Source organism: Balaenoptera ricei, chromosome 2, assembly GCF_028023285.1.
Source record: "Balaenoptera ricei isolate mBalRic1 chromosome 2, mBalRic1.hap2, whole genome shotgun sequence".
Lineage (NCBI taxonomy): Eukaryota > Metazoa > Chordata > Mammalia > Artiodactyla > Balaenopteridae > Balaenoptera > Balaenoptera ricei.
Genome location: NC_082640.1, coordinates 162867210 through 162883788, shown reverse-complemented (window position 1 = coordinate 162883788; position 16579 = coordinate 162867210). Strand labels below are relative to the sequence as shown.

The following is a 16579-nucleotide window of genomic DNA, read 5'->3' as shown; positions in this document are numbered from 1 at the left end:
ACAATTAAAATAGGTGTGTTTATTGTATGTAAATTATATCTCAATAAAGTTGATTGAAAAAAGAAAACAACCAACAGCATTTGGGGAGGAGAGAGTGAGAACGAGTAGATACAGCAGGACTAACTGGGAGGCTATTATAGCTGTCCAGGTAATGGGGAGAGGGGCTCCCATTAGCGGTAGTTACTGACTTGGAGACAGATACACATGAATGAATGAATTCCTTATTTTCAAACTCCATGTTTAATCTGTGGGAAGATTCAAAAGTTTGATGAAAAGACAAAATATTCGACTGGATGTGAAAATAGTTTTACAAACAAAAAGAAAAATCCTAAAAAACAACACAGTTGCCTCACATTTAGTAAAAGCAATATGGCGTAGCAGGTTGCTCAAATGCTAGGTTTCTTTGGGCTAATATTTGAGTGTTTACCATGTACCAGGCATCTTATTAGGCTGAACCACATGAAATTGCCAACATTTGACCCTTTTGACCCAAAAGTGGCAACTTCCTGTAGTTCATCCTAATATAAGTCCTTAGATTCTTATTTACTCCTCACACCTGTGAGGTGGGTAGCCCCTCCCTACACCCCAGACTTTTACAGATGACAAAAGCACCCACCAAGGGGTCAAAGAATTTGCCCAATAATATCATCTTCTTAGTAAATGATAGAAGCAAGGTTCAAACCCCTGTGGCGGACTCCAGACCGGCATTGTAACTAACCCCTGTGATGCACTATTCAAAACACTGCAGAAGGATTTCCCTGGTGGTGCAGTGGTTAAGAATCCACCCACCAACACCGGGGACATGGGTTCAAGCCCTGGTCCGGGAAGATTCCACATGCCGCGGAACAACTAAGCCCGTGCACCACAACTACTGAGCCTGCGCTCTAGAGCCCGCGAGGGGGAGCCCTGTGCCAAAACTACTGAAGACCACGCGCCTAGAGCCTGTGCTCCACGACAAGAGAAGCCACCACAATGAGAAGCCCGCACACTGCAACAAAAAGTAGCCCCCTCTCGACGCAACTAGAGAAAAGCCCGCACGCAGCAACGAAGACCCAATGCAGCCAAAAATAAATAAATTTAGTTTTTAAAAAAAGACAACTGCAGAGTCCTGGGCAGTGCTGTTGGGGATAGGAGTGGTTTCTCAGAAATGTGCCCAGTCTCCTAAGAGTTTCTAAGGCTAAACCCAGATCCCAAATTTTACCCTATGGCCAGGTTTCTGGCATGCTTCCCAGGACCTCCAGGGATCTGCTGTCCCTGCCCAGAAACCAGGCAGCCTTTGTGTTCCTCCATATGGCCCCTGGGTAGGCATCTTCCTAATAATGCCTTCTGACTGCTCCTCACCTACCTGTGCAAACCCCACCCCACCTGCCCTGTGTCACGGAGCTCACAGTCCCCAACAGCCCCCAGCCATGAAAATCGTCACTGCCACTCATAGTTCCTGATCGTTATCATAAGCTGAGGTTTTATTTCATGACTGCACGCCCTACACGGGAGGATCCCTGCACGAGTGTCCCTCTGGAGGGAGTGGGTGGCCCCACTGTTTTACCCAGGATGAAACTAGGTGACACCCAGTGGCAGGGCAGGATCTTCTGACCACTCCTTCAAATGTGGCTAGCTGCTGTCCTGGGACTTTATCCTCACATCTGAGTCTCAGCTCTCTCCTGGCTCTTGAAGTGCTGAACACCGTGGGGAAATTGGGTGCAGAGTGGCAGGTGTTTTTTTCGAGTCTCCACCTCCAGCAGGGGAGCTGGAAGAGCCTTGGGGGAGTTACTTCCAGGCCTTCCTCCCCAAGCCAACCTACCTGGGTGCACATTTGCCCAAGAGCTGAAGGCTCCAGCGTTGGGCTGCGGCGTGTCCCTCGCCCGCGAGGCTCTGGCGGTCGGTGAGCCCCGGCGCCGCCCTCAGGACCCCGCAGCAGTCGCACAGCTGGACTGGAGAGCGCCGGCAGGCGGGCTGCGACTTTCCCCGAACAGGAATTCGCTTGGGGCTGCGCCGGCGACAGCGGCGGGCACTCAGGGCGGGGAGGCGGCCAGATCAAAGGGAGCCGCCCGCTGGGCCGAGACTTGTCCGGGAGCGCGAGGGGCCACCCCTCCGGGGAGGGCGGGGGATATCCCGAGCGCCGACCCGAGAGCAGCCGGGGCGCCCACGCCGGGCCAGGGAGAGAGAGAGAAGAGAGAGAGAAGAGAGAGAGAGAAGAGAGAGGGAGGGAGAGAGAGAGAGAGAGAAAAGAGAGAGAAGAGAGAGGAGAGAGAAGATAGAAGAGAGAAGAGAGAGAGAAGAGAGAGAGAGAAGAGAGAGAGAGAAGAGAGAGGAGCGAGAAGACAGAGAGAGGAGAGAGAGAGAGAGGAGAGCCGCGCGCCCCCGCCCCGCGCGCCCCCGCGGCCGCCGGAGCTCCCCTCGCGAGCCCTGAGCGCTGGCGCGGCCGGGCCTGCGCCGCCGTCCCAGCGCTCCCGCCCCCGGAGGAGGCGAGGCCCGGCGTCAACAGACTCGCCCGAGCGGGCCGGGAGGCGCGAAGGCGCCGGGCGGAGCAGCCTCGGAGAGGATGCCTCGACTCCCCGGCCGCGCGGCGCTCCCCCTCTGCGTGGTGCTGCTGACCGCGCTGCTGGCCGCGGTGCGAGGGCTCCCCCTGCGGAAGCCGCGGGGCCCCGGCTGGAGCCACGTGAGGCTGGCGGAGGTGAGCGGTGGGGCGCGGGCTGCGGCGCGCTGGGTCCCTGCTCCCCCGGCCCCCAGCTCTGGCCGCGCGGGGAGCAGGACCGGGACGCGAGTGGCGGCCCCCGAGTGCGAGGGGCGGGACCGGCCCGGACGTCGGCGGGCACCGGACGGTGGCCAGGTGCGCCGGACCTGCGGGAAACACCCTCGGGCTGTGAAGCAGGTCAGCCTGGGGAGAAGCGTCACTTCTGTGCTGAGTGAGGTGCGCAGACACCCTGCAACCGCCCGGCTTCCTTTCCCTTCCGCCCTCCGCCTCCCCGCGGCTGCCTCGCCCTGAGCGAAACTCTCCTGCAGCCATGCGGTTCAGGTGCGCGCTCCTAGAGGAGTCCGGAGGATGCTCGAGGACCGCAGCGCTTTGCGGAGCGGCGGGCGGGTGTTGCTGAGGTTCCAGCGGTCAAGTGAGCCCCTGGTGCAGCCTCTTCAATCAAATCTTCAAAGGATTTGGGTCCTTTGGGGTGTGAATTGAGAGAAGGTGAGGTAGTAAGTGGGGGCCTCCAACTTGCTGAGTGGGACCTTTATATCATTAGGTACTTGAACAAGTAGAAGAGGTCGCTAAGAGGTAGAGGAGCGCTTTCTGGGGATGGGGAGGGGCTGTGAGTGGGCTTTTGCGGGCGACTGAAGACAGAGGAGTGAGACCAAGAGTAGTTTAGACACGAAGAGAAATCACCGTCTGTCAAAACCCGCGTCTCCCGTCGCCAGGGGTCAACAGTCCAGCCGTTCCCTCCTGGACCACAGCGGACACAGCCCCATGGGGACAAAGCCCGCCAGACTTGTTCCAGGGTTCGCAGGAGCAGGCCTGTGTGGCAGGGGGTCCTGGCCTCTAAGTGCACGGAGCAATTCTAGGAGGAGGCCAGAGTGGCTCTTCTCATTTTCCAGATGAGGACACTCAGGGCCCGAGGAGGGTGCAGGAGAGCAGTGAAGTGAGCGAGAGCCCCAGCCCCAGCTTGGGGCCCTGTCAGTGCCCAGGCTGCTGAGGCCCTCCAGAGGCAACGGGAAGAAAGCACGTCCCCTGCATTTTAGGGGGGGTCTCTGTGGACCCTTGTTTGTCCATCTTTTCTTCATGACTGCCCTCCCTCCTAAGGAGATTTTTAGACTCTATTTGTTCTAAGTGCCTCCCCCATGAAATTTTAATACCACAGATATGCTCTCTATTCATGCACTAAGGCCCTTTGGAGTGTTACAAACCATTGTATTGCAATAATACTTAGATTTTTTTGCCTCCTCCTCCGAGATCTAATTTTTGCCCCTGTTGAGAGTACATCCTGTAGACCAGGGGTTCTCAACCTCCGCCCTACCATCATCTTGGGGTTATACAATTCTTCGTTGTGAGTTGTAGCATCGTAGGATGCTTAACAGCATCTCTGGCCTCTACCCACTAGATGCCTGTAGCACCCACTGCCCAACAGAGCCAGACGTTATTCCCTGTGGGATACCCCCTCTTCCTGCCCGTTGTTGGGGGCCACGGCTGAAGGCAAATCCAGAGGAACTGAACAGCCTCTGGCCAGTCCACTTCCTCAGTGGAGATGACAATGGAAATAAAATTAATTGAATTGGCATTTTTTTCTACTCATTTGGCATAAATACTTTTTTACTTACCCCTTTGATTGTAATTATTTTTAATATGTTTGCCCCTTGACTATGAACTTTGTTCTCCCTCCAGACCATTCTTCTCGCTCTGAGAGGTCAGAACCACTGGAAAGCTGGTTGAGGGAGAGAAGGAAGGTCAGGAACTGGGGCCTGGAGGCTTGGCTGCTCAGTGGTCCCAGGCAAGTCCCAGCCTCACTGGATCTCAGTCTCCTAATCGTCCCTGCCCTTCTCACCTCACTTGGTTGTTACGAGGATCAACGGGAAGGATGGATATGAAAAGCAGAGCATCCTGTCCTAGTGTTTTGTTCATTCGACACATTCCGCACCCCAGAGTGGCAGGCAATGAACCAGAAAGTGTTGCCCGTGCCTGGAGCTGGCAAAGCACAAGGGTTAAGAGCAGACTCTCTAGCCAGATCATCTGCCTCAAAACCTGCTCTGCCAGCCCCCTGTGTAACCCTGAGCAAGTTCCTTCACCTCTCGGATCCTTGGCTGCCTCCTCTAGGAAGTGAGGGTGATACTGGTACCTCGTGGTTGTGAGGATTCATTGGGTCAGTACCTGCAGGGTGATCGACAGCACTGGCTTCATAGTTCATGGGGCCCAGTGCAGAATGAAAATGTGGGGACTCTAAGCATTTCAAGATGGCAACAGCAGAGCAATAAACCCAGTGCAGCGTGCTGTACAAGTGCACAGGTCACGCAGCATGAAGCCAGCCCTGGTGCTTGGAGGGTGTGCTCTGAGGTAGGTCTCCCTCCCAGGCCAGGGTGGGCTGGGTTAGAACAGCACACACCAGTGAGGAGGGTGACGTCCAGCCCCATTCCTCTGCCGGTGGTCCTCTGGCCTGTCTGGAGAGGCAACTGCCTTTGAATGATGGGGCTCCAGCACCTCCGGGAAGCCGAGGTGACTGTGTGTGCAGCCGGGCTCTGTAGGGATGGGCCCGGGCCTCAGCAGTGGCTGCGGGGAGGAGAGGTGCTGGACTGCACCTGGCAACTGGATTTGATTATCCGGAACAAGTTTCTGACCCCTGAGAGGAGGCAGAGGGGAGAAGGGAGAGTGGGGGGACTGTGAGGGGAGCTGAAGCAGGTTAGCAGGCAAAGCTCAAGCAATGCAGTAAGGGTTTGTGGGTAGGGGGGGCTCTTAGGTTAACTGGAAACACATGGGTCAGGGCTGCCCTGCCAAGTCTGGGAGCATATGCGTGGGCCCGTGTGTGTGTGTGTGTGTGTGTGTGTGTGTGTGTGTGTGTGAGAGAGAGAGAGAGAGAATGAATGGTGGGGACATATCTTGGTGTATATCTATATATCTCATGTTTATCTGGGTAATGACACCATCCCCAAAAGAATGGAGCTGTGTATGTGTACACGTGTGAAACTCCACATGTAAGCATAAAAGATGTGGGAGGTGGTCCCGTGGGATAGGGCAGGTGTTCTTAAACAGGCCGGAGCCTCAGAATTTGCTTCAGAATGTCATGGAAATACACCGCCCAGAGATCTGCATCAGTAGTGGAGGGGGGCAGTCTTCAGACCAAATAAGATGTAAAGAACCAACACCGTGCTGGTGAGAGGGGTGCTGCCCGCTCTCTCTCTGAGAACTATCTGTCACCACCTCTAGGTAACACTCACTGCATGTGCCAGGCGCCGTTCTAACTCAACAGCCCTATGAGACAGGGATGGCTGGCCCTTTCCCTAATTTACAGGAGGAGAAACTAAGGCAGATTAAGTAACCTGCCCACGGTCATACAGCCAGTAGGGGTCCAAGTTGGGGTTTGATCCCAGGTGATGTGGCCTCCAGCCTGCACTCGTTACCACCACCTTCAGGGGCCAGACAAGAAGGTGAAAACCGAAGCGCTTTTTGAAGGCAGAGGGGGTTGCGCTTGAGGGGTTATTGGCCTGTCTGCGCAGGCGCGTGTGCACCGATGCCTGGGCGTTGAGATCCGGCAGAGCTGAGTTTGAACCTAAGCTCCCATAGTGTAACCTGTGAGACCGTATGTAAATCCCTTCCCCTCTCTGAGCCTCCACAGCCTCATCGTTAACACAGAGATAGTCACACTCACCCCTCATCACTGCTGGCGTTCATTCAGTCACTCAGCAATGATTTACTGAGTGCCTGTAGCGTGCCAGGCACTGTGCTAGGCATGCGATACAGCGTGAACAAAGCAGACAAACATTTCTACCTGCATGGAGCTTACACCCTAGCTGGAGTAAGTGTCAGAAGGTATGTAAAGGGCCTGGTCCAGGCGTAATACGGAAGATGCGCTCAGACAGTGCTTACGTGTCAGGGCTCTGAGTTGTCTGCCCACATCCCTGCAGGCCTCACTTCCAGTTGCCTGAGGGCTTTTGCTGGCACTAGGGCCTGCTCTGAGCTGTGCACGGCCAGCCCGAAGCACCTGGAGTGCCCATCCTCTCCCCCACCCAGCCTCCCTCAACCGATGACTGATGGCATAACTGAGGTGCCCAGTGGGATGCACTCCAGTTGTGCACCGTGGTCACTGGCTTCATGGAGCATTCTTTATTAGCTGCCTCCCTTCCCTGACTTGCTCCCCCACTCCCTGCTGGTGTCTCCAGGGATCACCTTCCAAAGGAACCACTTGCCTTGAATCTTTGTCTCAGGGTCGGCTTCTCAGGGAACCCAAACTAAGGTCAGATGTCCCCCTCCGCTCTGGGGAGTTCCCCAGGGGCTGACACACAGGGCAGGAGGCTCCAAGAGAGGAAGGCTGGTGTGTGTGGCTGTGATGTTGAGCCAGGGCTTTCTATGGTCTCTGCTCATCGTCTGGTCCGATTGGGCACCAGGGTGGGGAGGGCTGGAAACGGACACTTTGAATGCCTGCTTGGTACCAGCTCTGTCCCATCACTGTCTCCATTTTACAGATGAGGACGCTCACAGAGGTTATGTCGCCTGCCAGGGTCCCACAGGTCAGAAGCCAGGCCACCACTGGCATTCAGACCCAGGCAGCCTGACTCTAGAGCAGGGTTTCTTAACTGCAGCACTGTTGACATTCTGGGCTGGATAATCCTTGCTGTGAGGTTGTGCTATGTATGCATTGTAAGATTTCTGGTTTCTACCCACTAGATGCCGGTAGCACCCGCTTCCCCGCCCCAGCTGTGACAACTACAAATGTCATTGCCAAATGTCCGCAGATGAAACCTGGTGTTTATGCCCAGGAGGCTGGGGCGTCTAAATCAGCCAGAAAGGCTGCAGACCCTGAACTCCTGCTGCCCCAAGTCTGCCTGTTTCTGTGCCCAGAGGCTGCAGACAGAGGAGCTGCTGAGCAAAGTCGTGGGAACAGTTAGGGCTTCCGTGGAATTATGGGTGGGAACTGCTAGGAAGGTGGCATCTGGGGATGCTCCAGGCCTCCAGGATTGGCCAGAGAAGGGGTTGGGTTGTTCCATTACTCATCTGTCCATCTTCTGCTCATCCATCCTGGCTATCTGGACCAGAGCACTTTCACTCATCGAGAGACTCTGGGCCCCGGTTGAGATGGGCCCACGGCTGTCCTGGGACCAGGTGTTTAGTGCAGGAGCCTTGTTTCTTTTGGTTCTGTTTTTTGTTTTGTTTTGTTTTTTTGGCTGCGCCACATGGCATGCGGGATCTTAGTTCCCTGACCAGGGATTGAACCCGTGCTCCCTGTAGTGGAAGCATGGAGTCTTAACCACTGGACCACCAGGGAAGTCCCAGTGCAGGAGCCTTGGAGCCAGGCCTCTGGGGACCACAGAAGGAAGGGGTCAAAGGGGAGAGACATGAGAAACAAGACTGATTCAGCCCCTGATTTGTGAAGTAGACTCTCAGCGCTCTCACCTGCAGTGTTGGAGCATGATGGTTAAGAGTGTGAGCTCTGGCTGCCTGGTTCAAATCCTGGTTCTAACAGTAAATGTCTGTGTGACCTCAGGCAAGTTACTTGCCTTTTCTGTGCCTTAGTTTTCATGATCAAAATGGAGATGACAGCTAGCTCTTACCTCTGAGGGTTGTTGGGAGGATGAAACAAGTGATTTAAGTGTTTAGAATAATGCCTGGCACACAGTGGATGCTGTGGAAATGTTTGATAAATAAAATTCTGACAATCCTTCCAGGTAGGAATTATTATTCTCATTTTGTTGATGGGAAATCATCAAATTGAATGAGCAAGTAAGAAGGAGAGCTGGGATTTGAACCCAAGCTGATCTGACTCTCCAGACCCTTGTTTTTCAGCCGTACCACACTGCCCGAGGTATGAGGTGGGAGGTGAGGTCCAGGCTGTGGCCTGGGTGAGGCAGGGTCCACAGGCCCCTGGCCCCTGAGGCTCACAGGGCAGCTCTGGACCTGGGCAATGGCTGCAGCCTGGAGGTAGGTGCTGACCCAGTGCTCCACTGTCTGAGCAGGGAAGGCCAGAGCAAGAGTCAGAGACATCCAGGATCTGCTTTCGCTTATTATTTGAGCTGCATCAAGGACAGTCCCAGTGTGGACCTCATGGCACTGGCTGGTGGAGGGAATTAACTGGCAGACAGACGCCCACACAAGCAGCCTGGAATAGGAAAAGGGGCCGGGCCCCAGGTGAGCAGGCGGAAGGTCAAGGATGCCGAGAAGTACAGCCCCCGCCCGGATGGCTTGGGAAGGCCAGGTGGCAGGGCACTGTGCTGCGGGGAAGGGCCTGGGCCTGCTGCCCACGGCCCTGTCGGCCTTCCTGAGCCTTCCTGAGCCTTCCTGCCCTGACGGGGGAGGGCCTGGGTGTCTGTCCTCTGACAAGGGCCCTGGGGGATTCTGAGGCAAGTGTCTGCAAACTGCACTTCGGAACCACCGCCTTAAACATCTCACTTCCCCTCTGGGCCTCAGTTTGTTCATCTGTGAAATGAGCAGGTTGGGTTGTGTTTCTTCCATGTGTAGAAACTGATTTGAGCCCTCCTTCTCGTGCCTCATGCTGGCATCATTTGCCCGAGCACTTTGGGGACGCAGTCCACCCTCTGAGGTGGTAAAGAAGACATGTTTGGATACACGGTCGCAAGGCGAGTTTGTGACCTGGTCTGCCCCCAGGGCTCCCGAATCTCCCCCTGCTCCCGCCCCCCACCAGCCTTTTCCGGGTTCGCATGGGCCCTGACCTCAGGCACCCCTCCCTCCCATCTCTCCCTCAGGTCTCGGCCTCCCCAGACCCCAGCTCTCCTAGAGAAGAAGAGACCCCTCTGCTCTCCAGAGCCCGCCTCCAGGCAGGGCTGCGCCGACACAGACGCTGGGCTCTAACTGAGCCAGCAGCCCTGACCCTGGACAAGACCTCCTTGCCCGGGACCCTGGAGGACGCTCCCTTGCTGCTGGAGCTGCAGAAGCTGCCGGGATTGGCCAACACAGACCTGAGTGCCCCAAACCCCAATATCCAGGTGAGAGCTCCAGGGGGGCCGTGGGCCCAGTGGATACCTGGAGAGAAGCTGGGCTGAAGAGCTCAGCTCTGAGGTCAGGCGTCCCATCCGGTATTGCTTGGAGGACAGGGGTCCTGTGCAGGTCAGAGAAGGTGACTGCCCCCGCCCTGCCTGTGGAGCAGTGGGAGGTGGAGGTGCTCCCCCCTCTCTAGCTGCAGACCGTGAGCAAGTCCCGTGGCTCTCTGAGCCTCCATTTCCTAGACCATAGCAAGGGGCAAACAGCACCAACCCGGCAGGGCTGTCATGAGGACCAGACGAGCAGAGAATGTTTTGGGAGCTGCAGGAGATTCCTGGAATATGGGGAGAGGTCTAGTAGAAAGGCTGAAGGTCTGATCATCCCCCAGGCCCAGCCCTTACTGCAGGCTCCTGGCGAAGGACGGGGTGGGCTGGTGGGGCGGTGACCTGCCCACCAAAGGGGCTTTATGGGAGAGAAAACTAGAGGGGTTGGTGGAATTCCAGTTTACATACTCCACCGTCAGTCCCGAATCCCTAATGACAATAATTCCTGCATTTTGTGTACCATCTATAGCTTACAAAACACTTTCACCAAAAGAGAAAAAAGGTCACAAAAATATAGAACACACAACGTTCTAAAGTTGTTTAAAAGTGTGTGTGTGTGTATGTGTGTGTGTGTCTATATATCTAAACTTGGAAGGTTAATCACCAAAATGTTACCTGTCAGAGATGGAATATGGGTGACTTCCATTTTCTTCTTTATATTTTGCTTGTTCTTTTCCCCAGATTTTGTTCTGTGACCTCATATCGCTTTGTAATAGCCAAAAGTGATGTTTTTAAAGTTCACTTTCACATAAATGGTTTCACGTTACTTATTTCCTGTCCACAATGTAGTGGGTGAGAGCCCTCCCCAGGGCTGTCGTGGGGATCTGCTGTCATTTGGCCTCATTTTCCGGCCCTGGAACGAGGAAATGGAGGTTCAGGGCGGTCAGTGGCCCCAGCAACTGGGCAGCCTGTGGGCTGGTGGAGCCAGAATTCAAACCCAGCTTTTCTTAAATGAGTGGGTCTCCACCCTGGCACATGTTAGGACCACTACGCCTGGCCCTACCTCACACCAGTTAAATCCGTGTCTGGGGTGGGGTCAGGGGGTCAGGAATCTCCAGCAGATTCTGATGCACAGCCAGGTCTTAGACTGTGACCCTGTGTGCCCGGGGAGACCAAGAAGGTGGACCAAAAGAATGGGCTGGTTTGGAGAAAAGGTTAGGCCTTCCCCCTGCCCCTGCCCCCAGGCTTGTCATCTCCCCTGCCTTTGGAGTCTGGCTCTGAGCCTTCCCTCACTGGCCGGGTGTGTCTGTACCTCTGCAGGTGACCATCGAAGTGGTGGAGGACCCCCAGGCTGAGGTGGAGATGGACCTGCTGGCTGAGCCTAACAATCGCTGGTCCCAGGGTGCCCCCAGCTGGCTACCTGCCAAGGAACTCTTCTGGCCCCTATTCTGGGGCTACCTGGAGGGCGAGGAAGGGAGGCCCAGCCTCAAGGGCAGAGCCCCAGGGGAAGAGGAGGAAGAGGAAGAGGAGGATTACCCTCCAGAGTACAGTGAGAGTGAGGACCAAGAGGACAGCGATGGGGAAGACGATGACGCCGACCAGGAGCGTGGGTTCAGCGGGGCCGCAGGAGGCTGGGAGCAGGGCTGGCTGTCCCCCGGGGACCGGGCCTTCAAGGAGCCTGAGAGCTACGGTGAGCTCCCCCATCCTGACATCCCCAGCCCTGGAGGTCCTGAGTGGAAATGGGGGTGAGAGCTTCCTGGGCAGGGGCAGCTGGGGAGAGGCCTGGAGCTTAGGCCTGTACAGACACCATCATCAGCCAAGCATTACCCATAGCTTGCAAAGTTTGTGGTTTTTTTTTTTCAAACATTTGACCCTCACAACAGCCCTGAAATCCCCTAAGCAGAATAGACATTTGTTAATAATATATATATTCATATCTGTTTCCAACAAATCAAGAAATATTATAAATCCCACCACTCACAACTGACCTCATCTTCAGATTGTGTGAGTTTGAATCCTGGGTCTGCTGCTTACCAGCTGAGTGACCTTGGGCAAGTTAACCTCTCTGGGCCTCAGTTCCTTCTTCTCTAAAATGGAGATGGGCACAACCCTGACTACGTAGAATTGGGTGTAGAGAGTAGTAAGTGAGTTAATACTTTTAAAGTGCCAGTGCATAGTAAACAAAGTATTGGCTATTACTTTTTTTTTTAGAAAGCAACATAACAACATAGACTATTCAGAAAATATCACATAAAGCCTGCCCCCCGTCCCATGACAGGCATTTTTTTTTTTTGCATATTGCAGTTTCAATTTTCCCTGGGTACAGACATGTTTCACACACAGTTATAGCACTTCTCCCCAGAGCCCTGGTGTCTCATCGTTGGTTCAGACTAAGTCGTAGCAGGCTTTTTCCATTTCACCAAAGTCATGTAAGCTAACAGGCAGAATTTTCATGACTTTCAGCTTTTCTTCCATTGATTTTCCTTAAACACTTGGAACCAGCCTGTCAGGCCTGCCTGGGAAGCGAGGAGAGAGCTGGGTGTGTGTGTCAGTACTTTGGGGGTTCCACAGAGAGCCCTGGGTCTCAGGCCCGCGCAGCCAAAGGCCTGTGGGTGCTGTCGTGGTGCATTTTGGGTCCCTCAGACCAGGACGTGGAGAGCAGGGACATTCTTTAATACCCCCAGTGCCAAGGAAGTATTGTCACCCTTGGTTTTGATTGACATAAAAACTGTAGCTCAGAGATGTAGGGGGACTTGCCCAAGGTCCCCTCAGCAGTGGTCAGGTGGCCTCCAGGTAGCTTTACCTCTTCGTTGCTGTGTGGGCACAGAGTGGGTGGCTGGGAGTTGTGACACCTCCTGCATTTTCCGGGTGTTCACCGCACAGGGGTACCCAGATGAGCAGACGAGTGGGGCTGAAATTCAGCCCATGCTCCGTCCGCTAGGGGCGTCCTGGCCCGGGCCGTATCCTCCCAAGGAAGGGGTGCCTTCTGCTAATTCGCACCAAGGCACCCCATGGGCTCTGCTCCCTCACCCCTGGCTCCCTGCCTTGACCCAGACTCTGAGCTTCAAGAGGAATGGAGCCCCTGGTCTCCCTGCAGTGGGAGCTGCGGCAGCGGCAGCCAGCAGAGGACTCGGCCTTGTGGCTACGCCTGCACTGCCATCGAGTCCCGTGCCTGCGACCTGCCCCCCTGTCCTGGTGAGACGAGCCCCAGCTCCCGCAGAGGGAGCGGCTTACACGCTGGACTTGGTCCCCTGGGAATGTGGGCGTGTAAGCCTTGTATAGGGTGGGCTTGGGAGAGGGGAGGCAGGAGGCTAACACACACGGTGGTCCTGCCCCGTGCCAGGCCTGTCCCAGATGCCGCGGGCACCGAGAGCCTAGTGAGGGCTGGGCTCCCCTCGGGAGCACAGAGGTGCCCTGCGGCACCACCAGTCTGGCCTCCTCTCTTCCCAAAGGCGCTGAGGACAAGGACCCCTCAGGCTTCCCCAGTGAGAGGTGGCAGCCCCTGGCCCACAATGCTACGGACATGCTCAGCCCAGGTCAGTGGGGGGCTAGGCCCTGCCCCTGGGGGTTTGGGGGAAACCTCTCTCGGGGGGGTGGAGCCTCACTGCACGGGCAGGAATCTTGCCTCCATCCACTGAGGCGGAGAGTACGCCTTCCAGGTGGAAGGTTAGCCTCCCCGGCAAGGGGACCGTAACATTTCCAAGCCCCCTAGCCAGGCCCATTGGCCTTTCCCAGCCTGATATTCCTGCTGGGAAGAAGGTCTTGAGGGGAGCCCAGAGCTTGGAGATCATCTAGTGGGGCGTACGCTCCCTGGCAGCAGGATAGGATGGGGACATTCTGGCTTCCACTCCCTGGGCACTCTTGGAGGCTCCTGGCAGGCTCTTGTCTGGCGAGCAGTTGCCCTCAAAAACAGGTCAGGGTCCAGAGCTCCAGGACTGCTCCTTTCAGCAGCTTGGAGCGGGCCGTGCTTTCCCCAGCACGCTCCACATCTGTGTCTCTTGCACCCCACAAGGAGGCAGGCAGCTGCCGACAGCCCCCTTGCAGATGGGTCCTACGCTCAACGCCGCAGACGCTCACTGAGCGGGGAGGGTGCCCCCGGCCCTGTGTGGGGCAGGGGATTCCCAGAAGACCAAGCCCAGTCCCTGCCCTCAAGGGGCTCAGGTCTTCGGGGGAAAGACGCACACAACCAGCTTAGGTACAGCACTGCCAAGTGGGCCCAAGGGTCTGCAGCAAAGAGGGAGGAGCAGTTCGTTCTGGGTGGCCAGGGTCAGAGGCCACATTTTCCAAGGTAGGGAGAGGGGAGGAGGGCAGCATAGACAGAGGGGTCACAGGGGGCCCAGAAAGACAGAGTGAGCCTGAGAAAGGCAAAGTTAAGAACAAGAACGGGCCAGTGGTGAAAACAGTGGAACATTTTCTTACCAGGAGGCTAAAACTGCTGTCCCTGCCCCCACCCACCCCAGCTCGTTCCCCACGATCCCAGGACCTCTCCCGCCATCCAGCATCTAAAGGGACAAGGCCTAGCTCAGCAGAGGGCCTGTAGGCCCCTCCTCCAGCCCCTTGGCCGACGTCCATTCGGCCACGGCCTGTTGCTTCAGCTTGCCTGGGTGGTGTGTGGTTGCCCTTATCTGTCAACAGTGGCAGCCAGGTCAGACTGCCCCCAGCTCTGCCCCAGGTGGGTCCTTCCCCTCCTGCCCCTACGGCCCTACCAAGCCACAGCTTTGCACCAGCTGGGGCCTAGGCCTTCCCCCTCCGTGCGTTGGCCCTTGACCAGTCCCCCCTACCCCAGGGGCTGACCGGTCCCCTTCCCACGCTCCCCTGCCCTCTGCAGATGTGGACAGCTGTGAGAAGTGGCTGAACTGCAAGAGTGACTTCCTAGCCAAGTACCTGAGCCAGGTGCTGCGGGACCTGCCCAGCTGCCCGTGTGCGTACCCGCTGGAGGCCGTGTCCAGCGCCGTGAGCCTGCAGGACGAGCACCAGGGCCGCAGCTTCCGGTGGAGGGACGCCAGCGGCCCACGCGAGCGCCTGGACGTGTACCAGCCCACGGCTCGCTTCTGCCTGCGCTCTCTGCTGTCCGGGGAGAGCAGCACGCTGGCCGCCCAGCACTGCTGCTACGACGCGGGCAGCCGGCTGCTGACCCGAGGCAAGGGTGCCGGCGCGCCCGACCTCGTCAGCACCGACTTCTCGCCCGAGCTGCACTTCAAGGTGGACACGCTGCCCTGGATCCTGTGTAAGGGGGACTGGAGCCGCTACCACGCCGTGCGGCCCCCGAACAATGGCCGGGCCTGCACGGACAACCCCCCCGAGGAGGAATACCTGGCGCAGTTGCAGGAGGCCAAGGAGTTCTAATGAGGGCTGCTGTGCTGGAGAACTTTCCTCGTGGGCCACTCACCCTGCCTGGCCCAGACCTGGTGAGGCCAGTCTGGTGCCTCGAGCCCTCTGCCTTCGAACCCGAGGCGGGGAGGTCAGCACCCCAGGTGTCGGTGTGGGGTTGGGGAGAAGGTTGAAGCGTGTATAAGGCCCAGGGTGAGAGGAGGGAGCTCAGCTCCCAAGGCCCCCGGGGCTGCCGGGAGATGCGTATCTGTGGCGGCCTTACCTCTTGCCTGCTGGGAGGTGCTGTCGCAGCCTGGACACCCATTGTCCTCCCTCTCCCTCTGTGCTCAGGTGTGCGCCGGGCTCTCCACACACCCTGATTCCCGGGACCTGCGGTGAGTCACTTAGAGCCCCAGCCCTGAGGGCCAGTCTCGTCGTCCTGGCCCGCGGGCCAGCGGCCAGCCAGCCCTGGGCCAGCAGCCCTCCTTAGCGCTGAGCAGTTGCACGTGGCCCGCTTGCCCACCCCCGCTGGGAGGGTTAACCTCAGCCCCGAGCTGCCTTTCGTTGGACACCACTTTAGTCTAGGGCTGAAGGCCATCAGTGGGACCATAAGTGGATAGACAGGCCGTGGCAGCCAAGACAAGGCAGGATCCAGGTGCAGAACGGATCCATGAACTCTGGTCCCTTTCTTTGTCCAGCTCACCTCTGTTCTGTCCAGGTTGTGGGAATGTGTGGGGCTGGGAGTTCACAGCGCCCTGAATGAGCACAGCGGCCAGGCTTGGGGTGGGTTCAGAACCAGCCCAGAAGGATGTGTCATGTGCAGGGTGAGCTGGTAAATCAGCTCTCCCGGGGGGGTGGCAGGGGGACAGCCCCAATTTGTAGCATTTGGGCAATTTCTGTGGTGTAAACGTTCCCACCGTGGCCCACTTCAAGCTCCCACGGTGATGTTGCTGAATGCACTGAGCTCAGGGTTGGGAAGAGATGCGTATGATCAGCTCTCCCAGCACATCTCGTGCCCCTTCCCTGCCTCTCCTCACCCCGCTTCTCCCCCTCCCCTCTGCAACCACACTTTCTTGCCTTCTGTGGGGTCGACATGCTGATATCCCAACTGTCTCTGTTCATAAAAGCCTCCAAAAGTAGGGAAGTTCAGTCCTAGGCCCTAGGCAGCTGCCCTGAAACTCTCTGGGAACCTCAGCAATAAAGCACTTTATTTTCAAATTCTGTCTGATGAAGAATTTGGAGCCCCAGCAGAGCAGAGGGGCGTAGGGAGCCCTTGCTTGCAGTCCCAGCCAAGCTCCCCTGGGCTGCGTTTGTGATTACCTAACCCTGCTGGGCAGGCAGAGCTCCGGGGTGCAGAGTTTAGCTTAGACTAAACATCAGTTAGGTTATCTTTACTCGGTTATCTTTACTCAAACTCGTGAAGGGTTACCTGGGAAGCAGGGAAGAGCTAGCAGGACCTTAGGGGCACGCTCACGCCAAGTCCTTTGGTCAGATAGATCGAGTGCCCTTACACCAGAGGAAGCGACCCCACTTCCCCAAGCAACTTGCTGCAAGGGGCTCCGATGCGAGCTGTCCCAAGAACTACACCTGTGAGAGA

General features: G+C 56.8%; 1 protein-coding gene across 3 annotated transcripts; it reads left to right on the top strand.

Moving 5' to 3' along the window:
* Window positions 1-2192: 2192 nt before the first annotated feature.
* Window positions 2193-16200, top strand: ISM2 (isthmin 2). 3 transcript variants are annotated; one of them, XR_009500969.1, is made up of 7 exons: window positions 2193-2674; window positions 9394-9633; window positions 10993-11362; window positions 12727-12867; window positions 13125-13208; window positions 14501-15133; window positions 15334-16200. XR_009500969.1 is itself a non-coding variant. In XM_059914754.1 (6 exons), exons 1-6 carry the CDS (start codon window positions 2543-2545, stop codon window positions 15016-15018), a joined length of 1485 nt encoding a protein of 494 aa, XP_059770737.1. In that variant the 5' UTR covers window positions 2193-2542; the 3' UTR covers window positions 15019-16200. The 3 variants fall into 3 exon arrangements, 2 of the variants coding, with proteins under 2 accessions (XP_059770737.1, XP_059770738.1); XM_059914754.1 differs by having other exon boundaries at window positions 14501-16200; XM_059914755.1 differs by lacking the exon at window positions 12727-12867 and having other exon boundaries at window positions 14501-16200.
* The last annotated feature ends 379 nt before the right edge of the window (window positions 16201-16579 follow it).

What these genes read in the sequence shown, in the direction of transcription:
- ISM2 (XM_059914754.1), top strand. Translation starts at nt 2,543, where the DNA reads ATGCCTCGACTCCCCGGCCGCGCGGCGCTCCCCCTCTGCGTGGTGCTG. An exon ending in GCCACGTGAGGCTGGCGGAG is followed by an intron (nt 2,675 to 9,393) that starts GTGAGCGGTGGG and finishes TCTCTCCCTCAG; the next exon opens with GTCTCGGCCTCCCCAGACCC. An exon ending in CAAGGAGCCTGAGAGCTACG is followed by an intron (nt 11,363 to 12,726) that starts GTGAGCTCCCCC and finishes GCCTTGACCCAG; the next exon opens with ACTCTGAGCTTCAAGAGGAA.